The 15247-nt window shown below is 34.3% G+C and overlaps 1 protein-coding gene across 1 annotated transcript in view; it reads right to left on the minus strand.

Annotated features, from left to right (window-relative positions):
* Positions 1-15247, minus strand: part of DPY19L1 (dpy-19 like C-mannosyltransferase 1) — a 45035-nt gene that overhangs the window by 14373 nt on the left and 15415 nt on the right. The window contains exons 8-16 of the mRNA XM_054273433.1: positions 13920-13977; positions 10219-10310; positions 8681-8780; positions 7248-7325; positions 5606-5692; positions 4101-4160; positions 1649-1729; positions 958-1059; positions 177-248 (exon numbers count right to left, since the gene is read on the minus strand). Coding sequence (XP_054129408.1) covers positions 177-248; positions 958-1059; positions 1649-1729; positions 4101-4160; positions 5606-5692; positions 7248-7325; positions 8681-8780; positions 10219-10310; positions 13920-13977 — 730 coding nt within the window. The remainder of the gene's footprint in view (positions 1-176; positions 249-957; positions 1060-1648; positions 1730-4100; positions 4161-5605; positions 5693-7247; positions 7326-8680; positions 8781-10218; positions 10311-13919; positions 13978-15247) is intronic.

Below are 15247 nucleotides of genomic sequence, written 5' to 3' on the forward strand. Positions count from 1 at the left end.
AATGGCAGCATGGCTTGGCAGGCACCTAGCAGTCAGCAAAGGTTCACCCATCATATCAATTTCTTCCCATATAAATGTCTTCCCATATAAAATAAATAAATAAATAGCAATCCCTTCAAAAAAAAACCTGAAATGTAAGTTTAAGGTAAAGGCGACTCACGAAATCAATCACTTACCCTTTTGATGATTACCCCAAAAACCACCAGAACAACTGGTAATAGCAGAGTCTTTGTGTATCTTACTGGAGTCTAAAATGGAAATCAAGTTCTTTAATTGCTTCCCTTCATCTGTAATTATTTCAATCACCATTTAAAAGTAATTAATGATTAATTAATGAGACCTTTCTGGAGTAAAATGTAAATGTAAACTCCACTCAGCAAACATAATAAAGACATAATACTAGGGTCATCAGTAAATTATTTCCAGTTCTTTGGCAAGCCATTCAAAGATGAGAAATAGTCTGTATCTCATCTGAATTTGAGTACTATAGGTTGACTAATCTATAAACATTCTAAATGCATATCTAGGCAGTGATAAACTAAAAGAAGTCTATTAATGCCGCATGACGAACCTTCAATGCTGTTCTCTTGTCTAAACTTATCCCATAAGGCCCTTGCAGCTCTCAGTATGCTTTCCATACACTCAAAACCAAGTACTGAGAGCCCCATAAAATCTTGCTTGCAGAACTTTAACCTTTCATTTATTCCTGAGGAAGCACTTCTGTCATTGAAGCTAGCATATTTCTTAGATCTAAAATCAAAACACTGCTTTGGTTTAAGTTCACTTAAATGCAATAAACCCAATTAAATTTTGCTTTAGTTCATTAATTTATCTTTTCAAGTATGTATTTGAACTTATGATGGCAGTAGGACATGTGGTTCTGAAAAGTTTTAAGTTACAAATAAAAATAAAGCAAGAAGTTCCCTCTTCCAAAATCACATATTTTGACCAAATTACCTCTTTTTCCATGAAGTCAAACTCAGCAGCGCAGGTATACATTAATGTATCAAAATCCTTGTAGCCAATAAATTTAGATTTCAATATATTTCCTATATGAGCCTGGTAGGATACACAGGAAATAAATACCAAACTGTAGTAAGCAAAAACTGTCCTGTTTTCCATAACAAAATAGTATAAATATGATAAATTACACTGTATTGAGAAATATTTTTAAGTAGAACAGAATTTTATATCACTTACAGTATTGTTACAAGAGCACCAAAAATCTACTTCCAGCGTATTAAACAACATCTTTGAAATATCCTTAACACAGATAGTATGGTGTTAAATAAAAAGCAGAAAACAGCAAAAAAATTAGTTCCAGAGAAGAGTGCATTGACAAACTGAGTAAATAAAGGTGTAGGTAGAAGATACCCAAGACAAACAAAGCCCTATAAATCCACATTTAGAAACAAATACATCACTAAGACAAAAGTAAAGATATTTGTAGTTTTGCAAATTTTGGTAATAAGATCTCAAAGTGATAATACATAATGAAAGAAAAAGCAAATATACGATCTCTCTCCCACTTCTCTAAAACAAATTCTGGAAATTCAGGAGAGTACATCAGTAAGATGTCAAAATCAAATATTAGGAATGACAAAATTTTTGTAAGATACCAACCAGATACTCTGATAATAGAACTTACATCATCAGCTATTCCAAACACAAGAGAAGTCAGGTATTTCAAGGTGACTGTCCCAAATAACCAGGCGCATCCTTCAATGACCTTCAAAAATATATTTAGAATGAAATGGATGTCTTTAACTTTTATAAATTGTTTCTTTTTTAAAAGGCTTCTTAAATTTAGCTACTACTTATAAACTCTCCTATGTTATAGCTGAAACAATTTTGTGCCACTGCCTTACACTACAGCTGTACCACTGCATACAACAGTGCAGCAGAGGGGGTAGAAAAGTTATCTTGAAACATGGGCAGCCTTGCTGTCTGTTCCATATGTTTTGCACATATCAGTGTCCAGGGATTGTTTTTGGACAAGAGCTGCTCCATATTATCAGGTTGTGCTATCCTGGTAATTCAAATCTTTGGAGGAATTTGACGATTTATAGCACCGTCTCAAGATGATCTGAGGTTAGAAGTTGATGGGAATAAAAACAAAGTATGTCCAATTACTACTTTTAGTTATGTGTCAAGTTTATTCCTGTACCAAGAAGGTTAAATTCTTGGCAGTGTAGCTTAATCTCGCTAATTCTTTATAAAACTGGATCAACTGAATAGGACAACCTGTCCCTGCATCTTGTATTTGGGACTCACAGCAGATGCCTTCAGAGAGAATGCAACAAAAAACTGATCTTTGCCCTAATGTAACCAGGGTTTTATGTGACGATGGGCTGCATTCAATCATCTCATTTCATGGCTGCTAAGAAACCTAAATACCTAGGAGGTATCCTAATCCTTCACTGAATGCCTCTGGGTATTTTTCTTCCACAGCATCTTTAAAAAGTTATATTTTACTTTTCTTCACTGGCTTTGTCGTATTTACCTTGATTTTACAAGATGTAGAATTCTAACATATTTTAAAATCTCAGCTATTTGGTAAATCTACATTAATAATTATCTTCATACTCAATGTCAATAGATTTTGGGGGAAGGCATTATAGTTTTTAATTTTTTTTTTAATGTAAGACACATTGACTGAGACTACATGCAATATTTACAATGTTACATATGAATTTACAAAATAAAAGAAAAGAAATTCTGCTTTCTCTACAGGTCCTTCTCTTTGATTTCCATCAAGTATTCTCCTTTTTGGTGTCTGGTCAGTAATGAATTGGTGTGTTCAGAGAACTCTGTGTAAGAATACTGATATTCCTCTGCTGAACGGTAGCATCTTATTTAGGATCAATTATTTTATATACATTTTTAGGGTGGTGGTGGTCTTTTGAAAACTTGCCATTTAATCCCACCACCCTTTGTTTCTGACCTTCTAACGTTCATACCTTATCTCGTGGAGTTTAGTTTCTTTTAGAGTTCCAGTTAGACAGCTTCTCCAAAAAGTTCCTGAAATTTATGTACATTACATTCACCCACACACCCTTATCTACATCCTTCAGAAGAGTCAAACACTTTCGCAAGGCACGACTTCCTTTGACAAAGGCTGCATTGGATGTCTCTCTGCACGTACATACAGCTTAACACCTTCCTCACTATACAAGTTTTTATTCTTTCACAAAACCCAGATTTTTTGTCGTTCCACAAGTGCATTGGATCTCCATTTCAGAAAACTGACATGAAATTTGCCTGCACTCTGATTTTCCCTGGTACTACAGCCAGGCATGTAGCCACACACTGCAGTTTCCTAATAATATTTAAATTCCTTCCTATTCTAATTCCTTTATAATAACTGCATGAATTTCATCCAGTTTTGCTAACAGCTCACCCTTCACTTAATAAGAATGCCTGTCTTAAGTCAGGCATAGTTTTGGTAGGCTCCCATTTGAGGTGTTTTTACATGTTAACATCACGTCTTAAGCAGCAAGTCAATTCTCATGTTTTCTACAGTGTTACATTTTATTCATAATAGTTTTGGGAGTGTTCTCCCTGTTTGGACATGACTTCTACTCTCCAATCTCACCTATACACTCTACAGTGTTTTACTCTGACTTGCTTCCCTATGCAATTTTAAGATGTTTGCTGTTGTCATAAAAATATCCTTAAAAAATTCTATAGATAACCACATTTTAGTGAATATCAAGTGCAGTACCTTAATCTCCATTTCTGCAAGCACTGTTAGCCTTTTACTTGCCTTTTCTAAATTGACCTTTACTTTAAAAGGATTTCCATACAGATCTTAGGTTTTGTAAACATGTGAAGTTATCAATGTGAAATTAAATGTGTCGCCATTTAAAGGTTATTTCAGCTTTCTGATATAAATGTGTGTTTATGCTCTCATTATTTCTTCAGGAATTTAACACCAATTGCTGGGAACATTGACAATTTATTAAAGACAGTACTGCAGCTCTATCCCTTGATTTTCAATTATTAGAAACAAAACCAGAAGTTGTTTCTGTATTTGACAAAAACAAACAAAAAAAGTCATAGCTTTTCTCTGAAATTTCAAAATATTCGAAATTCCTTACCCATACATAGACTTCTCTTTTGCGTCTCTTCAAGATTTTTGGACTCCATTCTAGAATTCCCTAATAAAAAAAAATTTTATGCACATTTTCAGGTAATGTAATAACAACAAGCTATTCCAGTACCCTGAATGAGAGGTTTTTCCTTTTGGTAAGCCTATCACACCATATATTTAGGTATTAAAAAATCTTCCATAATTAATACAATCTGAGATATGAATATATATAGTATGATTTCACCCTCCACTGGCAAAACTTGCCAACAAAGAAACTCTTACTGCAGTTTGAGTACAATTATGGAAGACTACTTTTCTCCTGAACGAGTAAGGAGATTCTGCATTATTCAGTTCTAAGGTTCTTTAAATCAAAACCAATGGGAAACTGAGCTCTGTCTGCTTCTGTGAATGACAAGAGACTGAAGCAAGAAATAAATTGCTGGCAGCATTAATACAAACAATTTTCAAGTAAGGCAACAGAGTATGGAAGGTGGTAGGAGTCACACCTTTCTGTTTCACAACGTGTTCATTTTATAACACAAGGAAGACCCATTTTAGGCTAATTTGATGAACAATGTAATTAAAAGCTTCCAGAAATCCAGTCCATATGTGAGACTGAGGCCAATATAAGTATCCAAATAACACACAAACAACAAATACTTTTATCAAAGCAGAAAATGGGCAAGGAACTCAACAGGTTAAGAACTCAAACTGTACTAATATGTAATTACAACAGCTGCTAGAAACTAGAATAGATTCATAACAAGCAAACTATACTACAGCAAATATGCAGCCAAGGCAGTCTACTCTAGCATAAGTGAGAAATTGCCACACTCTTGCTGATTGACAACATTTAAACAGACAAAAAGAATCAGAAATTAAGATGATTTGCAGCAAGCTAAATAGGATCTGCTCACAACACTTTCTCTCCTATTTCTTATGTACATAATCCTTTATGAGGAACTATACAAAAGTGAAAGAGCTTGTGGGTTTTTTTCCTATTTAAAGAAAAATTAAGATAATGAATAGTGAGATGATGAATTTTCAGTGAGTAATTTTGCTAACACAGTGGTATGATGCAGCAGTTTCAAACAGTCTTAAGCCACTGTTATATATGGCTTAGTCATTTGTTCTGCACTAGAGGATTTACTATCATTAAGACGCATTTAAATGAAGCTCCTTCTTGCTCATGGTTCTTGTTTTACAGTTACTCTGGTCAAAATTACATACATGGTACATTTTATATTTTAATAAAAAGAAGAGAACTATAAAAGTAGAAGAGCTGAGTCTTAAATGAATTTCTCTTACAAAGAGGCTTTGGCATAAATCCACGATTTCTTGAATTAGTATTTACCCTTTCACCAGATATCTTTATGGTCTGATCCTGTTTCCCATGTGAAGGGTTCCTCATCTGTCTGGTAGTGCAGCAGCTGCACATTTTACATTAATACACATATAACAGTACAGCACTGCAGTCTCAGCACAGCATATGATCCTTCTTAAGCAACTTACCGAGATAACTACTAAAGATGCAGCATAATACGATGTCAGTAACATTGAATTACCAAACATCAGAATAAAACACACCAGAAGAGATACCTGAAAGAAGAAAATAAAAATTATTCAATTCAAAATAGAAAAGGTAAGGATTACCTAACGTGGTAACAGCTTTAAATTTAAAAACACCTACTTTACAGCAAAGTGCAGTCCTGATACACTTGCAGATTTGTTCTGAAAACACTGATTGTAAGGACCTAATGGCAGCAGGTAGCCAAGTGCAGATAACTGTTTTAATTTATTCATTAAAAGTATGCAAGAACAAATCCTGGATAAATTGATGTAATACAATACATAAATTTCTGAAGCTATTTCTAACATATTCATTTTTTTCTAAATTAATGTATTATTTCTCTTCATCCTGTTTATTACATTTTAGAATTCTGGACAAACATAAAAATTAATAGAATGTTTGATGTCTTCTTTCTTCCTAACTGACAAACATTTATTTAAAGTACTATCATCATCAAAGTCAAGGAAGCGGAACTCTGTATTATCATATGCACCTAATTCAAGGCTGAAATACAACTTTCATCCACCATCCTGATCTACTGTGCTCTCTTTTTTAACAGAAAGCAATCTGAATTACATTTTCCAACTTGGAGGGCAAAAATCAATAAGCAAGCTCTGTCTTCTTTTATACACAGGAATAAGGAAAAATAACACAGTAATTTGCAGACTTTTCTACTCCCCTCTTCACATAGGTAAGACTTTCATTTTCCACAGAAGGAGGAGGGTAGGAGGGAGGCAAAAATTGAAAACACCACGAAACAGACTGGCAGTTTACTCAGACTCAATAAGCTGTCTCTGTAACATAACATGACTGTTTATCTATCTGAAAATAGGCTATTTATGGCACTTCAGCACCTATATTATGATATAACTATTGACATAAGCCAGAAAGCTTAAGTATGTCATCCTGCTTCTGTCAAAAAGCTACCACAGAAATCTGCTTATTTTGTCCCTGCTTTACATGAGAAATAAATCACATAGAACTTAACATTGCCTTTAGTTTATCATTTATAGTATTTCAAAAAAATGTTTTAAAACATATGAAATATAATTTAGCTTCTTTTCTGGGGAAATACTCTCTTTTCACCCACTGAGTTAGCACAGTACAATTTTAGCAAAAAATATTTTTAAGCACCATCACATTTCTTAAAAAAAACTTGTCTACATCTTCCTTTGTATTTAAAACTGTAATCTCACTTCAAAAAGCAAAACTTGATCATTATCTCGAATTTAAAAATTAAAATCAGGTATTATGCAGAAATGTACACATCTTTTACTTATCATTTCCCTTTTTTCTTGACTTTTTCACACAGTTTTGAAAAAAAAAAGGTTTTCAACTTAAAAATTTATTTTCTTGTCCTCCTTTTTAAGTGTCTCCCCAAATAGTTAAACCACAAGATCTTTGGATAGTCAAGACTACAGTAGTTTTCAAAACCCAATTTTAGTTCCAGTCCAGACTCCTCCCTCCCCTATCACTGCATGTTTTCAACCTTTGTGCAACTAAGGAAAACGCTTCAGACAAATGGTCTCTTTTCATGCTTTGACCTGTTTGAGGGGACTTAAGGTTTATTTTAAAAAGCATTACCATATGAGCAGACAGGATCTTCTGTAATTTGCTGGACTCAATATAACCCATAATACACACGGCAAATAATGAAGCTATCTAAAATCAAAAGTGAAAGAGAAGTTAAAACCATTTGCACTGGTGTACTCCTTCATGCACAAGAAAAGATTATTCAAACACTCATTAACTTTTATTGCTACTTTTTGCTAAGTACCTAGGCATTTCATAATTATTTCTTTCAAAAATCTGTTGTGGCGCTCTAAATAAGAATTATCAAATACAGTTGAATATTTAAGAAATAAGTACTCAACTTTATAAAAACGCAAGTCACCAAAATACAGCTCTAACACATTACCTTTCACCTTTAAATTGAAAGCAAAATTTAAAAAAAAAAACCCAAACACAAAAAACCCCAGACCAAACACACGAAAACCCAAATCGAACAAAAATGGAAAAAAAACCCCTAATAAACAAAAAACCCCAAATGAACCAAAACCAAAAACCACAAAATATAACAGTCAAAACCACAAAAGAATTACTCATTAAGTTTTCAGCAAAGTATGGAAAAATCCACAATTTGCTGCTGAGGAAAATAAGGCTCAAGAAAATATGGATCAGACTGCGTCTTAAAAGTCATACGGGAAATTAATGAAATTATGAAGTGAACCTGAATTTTCATATTTCAGGCTCAGCTTCTTGAACAGGTTACAGTGATGAGTTTTTGTCAATATTTGCCAGAATTTATTAATTTCCTCTTATGCAGTTAGAAACCTTGCATACCACAGCTTATATGGATTGTTTAAAGCTATCAACTCAAACCAGGCAAACTCTGCTTCAAGTAAAGCAGACAAGTGAAAAGGTCTGGAGACACAGATTTTGGATTTCAGTCAACAGGCTACATCTCAACCAACTCAAACATGGAGAAAGTTGCTGTATGACAGTATCCTGTGGTTCCAATCAGCACTCCCTAGATTTCAGTGCTAACTACAGTTACCTCAATTATCCAAAATCTCAGACTACAGCACTACCCACGAACTCATCAAAATTATATAGGAAATCATGCAAAATCATGCCAGCTATTACATGCCATGCAAACACTAGTACATTTAAAACTTTTTAACAGCCTGATCAATGCCTTTTTTTTATTTTTGTGCTTCAAAAGACAAAGTTTTTTTTCTTGTTTTAAGGTACTGATCTCAGGCTAGAGGCTGTTTATGTGGGAAAAGTAAATATTTTTAGATCTGGAGACAGAATGATAAGAGGTGTAAACAGTCAACTTTTAAACTCAAGACTAGCAAGATTGATGTGGTAAAGGGTGAGAATCTTTCCTGACAGCGAGAATGAAATCTGGCTAAAAAGGAAAGCATAGTTGTGAATTCAATGGCTGTCTATACAAAGCAGTCAATTTGTCCAGGTTAGACAAAGAGGCTATTTAGAGATAAATATGGGCTCACCTGAGTTAGAAGAACAAACTGAGCAAACTGCCAGGGAAGCATGAAAAAGATATTAGAAACACACAGTGCAATCAAGCTTCCTGTATTAATACTCGGAATCCTTGGGAAAAAGAGACAGAATAGGCATCAGTAAGTACAATTACACAGGTGTTTGCATATAATTGAAAAGTACAATAGAAAGTGCAATAAAAACACAGCTACCTTGGAAGATAGCTAGCAACATTGATCAACTACAGATAACACTGCCCAAGTAAATTTAATATATTTTTTTTCTTGAGTTTCTATGACAACAGCTCTGATTCCTTAACTGTTTGATGACTCGCTGGTTACCAAACAAGTCTTCTCCTGGCAGTATGCAGTAGAGCAGGCCAAAGCATGTCATTTGCAAGTGCTTCACCTTCTTGTGACGACTCTAAAGTCAGGTCACAACCATTTTCATTTCAGCTGAAATCACAACTGTTTCAGAATGGTCTGCATTTGAAAGTGATTTAACTCCTCTCTCTCACATTTCTTCCATATTTACCTTCTACTAGCAATCCTGAGTGATGTTTCAGGGAAGGAGACAATGGCAAGTACATGAAACTCATCTGTAACTGAAACCCCAGTCTATTCTCCATGTTTGGAAATAAATGCTATTTAAAATATTTAATCCTGTGTTGGTTCAAGTTCAATTCTGAAACATGTCATGTTTCAAATTCCACTAAATTCTTGAGAGCACATATCTTTTCCTTATATAAAAAACCACAAATTAGTGACAAGCATGAGATACTTTTGCTTTAAACATCAATAAGTACAAATCAGTATGCCCTAATAAAGGAAAGTTGGTGGTTATAAGTACCAAGTTCACCTAAATCATAAATACATAGTAAATCTGATGCAATGGAGTTGGTGAAGAAGCCCTTAAGTATGAATGGTCATGCTTATTTTCTAAAACAGAGGCAAGACAGTAATAATCATGCTGAAAGCCAGAAATAATCACGGAAAAGCAGGGCTAATGAACTCAAGAGCATCCCTGCATTAATGTAATTAGACTGCTCTAAATCATTGAACTAGTTAATGAGACTAGTTAATTAGTCATAGAAAACTGCAATAACATACTAGCTTATGGGTGCCTATAGCATCCCTTGTTGCAAAGCACAGGCTTACTCTATGTGCAGCCAACATACCACTCTCCAAGAGGGACAAAACCAATTGATGAAGTATCAGCTTGTTTCTCATGGGAAGGAAGGGACATCAACCAAAAATTCTGATTTTTACTTTAGACACGTATTTGCCAACACAGTAATTCTGATTTTTATGTTAATCATGTCTTCAAGTTGCAAAGTTTTTCCTTTTAATAAGTGAATAATATGACTGCAGTTCTACTGGTGCAGCGTCTGTAATGTAACAGCCACAGGAAAGTTTCTCTGTTAATGATACCATTGTTACAGCACATGGAGGCATTCAAATGAATATTTAAATAAAGGCACTTCAATAAATGTCCTGTGACATTCAGTTTTTTAAAGCATTGTACAGACCCAGTATAAACTGAGAGGTACCTGAGAATATAGGTCAAAATCAACATCTGCAGCACAAGGAATGGGTACGAGAAACTTTCACGAAGAGGTGGAGTCCACATGACACGAGTGCACTGAAAATAAGAACTGGGTTAGATGGTGACATTCACTGATATATTTCCATAAAACCACGCATTTGTATTTCAGAATGAATGACTACAGATACTCCAATAAAGCAAAATCCAAGCTACAAGAGGTTTTAGTCAGAACGTTAAAAAGACAAGCCAGGAAGCAGAAAAGAGGAAGGAAAAGGAGGTGGCTTCCACCCTTGGGGCCCAATATACACTGTTTAATTAAAATAGAGCACTGCTTTTCCAAAATGAAATGTGGCAGCTAGAGAATATCCAAGAAAAAAGCAAGACAGCAGCTACTTGTCCCTGGTTTTGCTGAAATAATCAACTCTTCTAGGTAAATAATTCTCAAATTCATGCAGTGACTTGCCACACTTAGATAGAGACAGTACGTTGGAAGATGATCTGAAGGATAAAGCAATATATTCCTCATTATGCTAGAGTTCTTTAGGTTATAAACATTTCAAATTTCTATCAGTAACAGCACATTAAGTATAAAATCTGAAGCTGCCTTATAAAACAGGCCAGTACACTAAAATAATGAAATTTAATTCATACAGACCCTATACTACTTGTACATAATTTATGCATTCTATTCTTTAACCCTAATAAAGCAAAGCATAATACACTGAAGTCAACTGAATAGTTGTTTTATTAATTTCTTAATTAATGGGGTTAATGACAAATAAATAATGGGCCTCATGGCAAATGGCTCAGCTACAACTGTTGTCTCCAATGTTTATATTCAGCTCTTTATAAAGGGCTTACACTGACCTTAAAAAAACAACAAATACAACTTTACAGGAGTACTTTGACATACAAAAAAACAGGTTCAAATTGGCGATCAAGAGATTTGCATTAAAAATTAGAAATAAGTTACTTACAGCTACAAGAGAAAAATGTAATTAATCTTAACATAGACTATAATCAATCTATGAAAATACTGTAGGATACTGCTGCAAAAATGTTCCTTCTCCTTTGCTTCCTAGAATCTGTAAACCATTTTTTAAAATATTGTTTTACCAAGCAAGTCTCTAAAATCAACATTATATAATTCCTTGCTTATTGTCATGCCATTTCCCAAGGATGTTAAATTAACAGTGTAAAATAAAAGCAAAGAACAGAAACACATCACATTAATCACAGTCCCTGACATCTTGAAGCACTCTTTGTAAAAGCTGCAGCAATTATCATTAAAATAAACCTTTCATAAATATATGTATTAATGTGCTGTCCTCAGCTGACTGCACAGATGTGATGAGTTAATTTTCTTTAATAAGCAATAAATATAATCATGATTATTTCAAAGCAGTGTAGTCATTTTGCATATTTTTCAAGACTACAGCAACATTTGGTTTACCAAATCTTATGATACTGGAGAAGATAAGACATGAAAAAAATTATGAACATATACAACCATGAAAAGGAAGCATTACCTTAGAAGTAGATTGACTAACGTGGGCTACACTACTTTTCTATATTTGTAATGTAATGCTAAACTCAATCATCTGTGGATGATTTATCAAGGCTGTAAACTCACTTTGCTGCAGGTAGAAATATATCAGATTTGTCTAAGTTCGAAATCATTAAAACACAGCAGCACAAGCACGGCACAAACAAAAACATACAGCCTTAGGGTCACTAGCTCAAAGCTAGAGAGCATTTTTACATACAACTTTTACATCTCAGCATTACAGCTGAGATACCAAGGGTTGCAGATCAGGCTTACTTGTGTAGCTCAGTCCTAGCCTTCCCAAATAGGAAGGGAAATTTTTGGCAGCTGGTCTAGCTGGACTGTAGGCACTGTTGACCCACTCAAGATGATCTGCACACAATCACAAGCCTGTCAAAGAGCTGGGCCTTTCTTCCACACACACAGGCATACCCACAGCATGGCATTCAACAGAGCACCCCGTGAGGAGAGAGCCCCTGTGCACCTCTGACTACAGGTACCACCATAAATATATACACAAGAATATCAGATAAGTCTGAGTTGTTCCATTCAGCTACAGTCCAAACACAAAAGTGCCAGCTGAGATCCAACACTGCACCTCTGCAGGTATTTCCTGTTGTTCTCCAGAAATCCATGCAGTTGAGCTTGAATCAGGGTTGCCTTCCTTAAGCCCCACCTAAACCCAGACTACATCTGTGTAGAGCTATGCAGATCTGCTTTCACACATTTCTCCAAAATACAGTATCTGTGCTTCTTCCCCAATTCAAGTCATTCACAGAGAGAGAGAAGCTCTCCTACAGTCACCTATGGAAAGAACTGCACTGTACCACAGTGATATAAATGTTTTTTTGCTACCACTACCTCGAAGTTTTCAACACATTTCTTTCTGAAGTTACACTTACCACCTTCACAGACTTGGAAAACAGTGCCTATTCCATTAGTATTCACAAGCAAAGGATGAAATATCATTTCACTTCAGGATGCCATTAAGAATAGAAATCCACATAAAATGCGATATATACACTCATAGAGCAAAAAATAAGTTTAGGAACTCTAATGTTTACCTGTTCTCAACCAGGCAGTTCAGCACCCATGGGTGACAATGCTTTAATATGCTTGAATTCTTAAATATCCCCATGCACACATGGGGGATATTTAAAGAAAAGGCATTTCAAATGAAACTTGAAAATAAAATAGCCATTTTATCACACAGATTTTTGTTTTATAAAAAAACTGTCAAAGCTTACTGTGAATGGAAGTATCTCTGATTCTCTTTTGTACAATACATGTTCTTACAACTCATTGTTCCCTACCAAGTTCAGCTCAGTAAAGTAAGAAAACAAAATATAAATTCAACCCTAAACTAATTTATAAGGTAGTTGGTTTCCATTTAGAAATTATTTACAAATTTCCTTTCATAAAATGAGCACTAAGAAAAAAAAAAAAACAGCCCAAGGGAATAAGACTGTAAACCATGATTTTTCTTCCAAAATATGAAACAATGACATGAACAGCCTTAACTGGGAAAACCAGGAGGTGTTGTAAGTGACAGTTCCTTTTTCTTTCCTGCAATGCAGCTTACTTAAGTTTAGCACTGGAATCCTTTACATACATACACACACTATTTTTAAATTCTGTGTATCCTGGGTATAGTATATAAATAATACCGAGGTTTCTTTGCACTTTTCTTTGTATTGAAGAATCCTGGGTATAGTATATAAATAATACTGAGGTTTCTTTGCACTTTATTTGTATTTCCAGTAAAATATACAGTAATTTAAAGAAGCTTCTGAAGCTCACTCGTATGGTAAATGTAGCCCAGTTATGTGTGGAATGGGCATGAAAATAGAGTATCCTGATGTTTTGAAACTTGAAGTCATTGTGCTACTGAGTTTCAATCTCAGGACCAATTTACAATATATTTCCTTTCTGATTTTTTATTTTAAGCACTTGAGGGACATTGGACTGTGCTATGTATTTTTCAGTCATAGTCTATTTTGCTTTCAATTGTCTTATTAATTTATTTTAATTGAATTTAAGTTATTTAAATTCAATCTCAAATAAGTAAGCAACATCACTACATTTAATGAAATGAAAATTAGCTTTAACTTTAGTAATAACTAAAAAAAAAAAAGGAGTGGTGGGAGAGGGAAACCTACCTCTCCGTGATTGAAAAAGAAGCACAACACAGTAACAAGGCCTCCTAGGCGACTCCCACTGTGAAAAGAAGAAAAATAGGTACAACAGAATCTTATCATGGTCAATGTTGCTTAAAAAATGTGAAGCTGCACTTGTGTACAGCTAATTTTATTGGGGGGGAAGGGAGGAAAGCTTTCAAACATCAAGGGAAGGCAATCAATAAAGTACATACAATATTAAAATACTAGTTAGTCAGACAGGGTTTATTTCAGAGCAAACCAGTCCTTCATATGTCAACTCTTTTTTGCAGAACACCAATTTTAATGTTAATTACTTGGAAAACAGTTATTCCACTGCTCACAAATTTTGGTGCAGATCATTACATCTGGTGCTTTTAAAAACCAGACAATATAAATGCAGTACTTCTTCCCTAATATGTTGAGTAGTAAATATCAGAATCTGCATGCTCAATCACCCAACAGGAAATTTTGGTGTGGATCTAAATATTAATTTAGGGTAATCAAATCAAGCACATTTAAAAACATACTTAAAAATTAATTCATTATATGGGTCAATGCAAGATACAATTTAATTTTTATGTGAAATACTGCAATATTAACATGAGGAAGCCCTTGACTTAAATGTATTTTTTACATTTCCATACCAATCAAATTCACCTACTGAAGAAATACCAAAAGTAAACCCAAAGATATTAATTAGATTTTTCCCATTTCAAAGGAGCAATAGAAAAAGTTCCTATTGTTTGAACAGATTTGTAATTGCTCAAGTTATGTGATATAAAGCAAAGAACATTTTTGTGCACACAAGTTCACTAGTACTCTGAATGACAGATTATGCCATTTTTGCTACAAAACAAAAGCAGCAGCCAGCTGTTAAGATTCTTGGGGGAAAAAACCTAAACCAAACAACAACAAAAAATCAACTACACACACACACAAAAAAAAAAACACCAAAAAAAACCCCCAAAAACTAAAAAAAAGCCCTCTGAGATCCTTCACCCATCACTAATATACAAGTTAAACAGAATCAGTAGGTTCTGGATACAAAATTTGAGGATTAAAGATACCAAGTGCTAAACCAATCTCCAGGAATTGTGCATTCTTGCACATAAAACTCAACTTTACATCCCATAAATTTGAAAAGCTTCAACACTAAAATGCAAAATTTTAGTTTTTGAAATTTTTAATCTTAAGAACATGCTTAGCATTAAAAATGTTAGCCCTAAAAATTTGCCAAAAACCACGCCAAACCAGAAACAAAACTCCAGGTGTGTGCTTTCTAAAGAAAGTAGTGAGAAATAAAGAGCTCACTGATTTTTCAATGACAT

Source organism: Melozone crissalis, unplaced genomic scaffold (assembly GCF_028551555.1).
Source record: "Melozone crissalis strain CALT ecotype California unplaced genomic scaffold, PUWL_Pcris_2 ptg000016l_1, whole genome shotgun sequence".
In the NCBI taxonomy this organism is placed as follows: domain Eukaryota; kingdom Metazoa; phylum Chordata; class Aves; order Passeriformes; family Passerellidae; genus Melozone; species Melozone crissalis.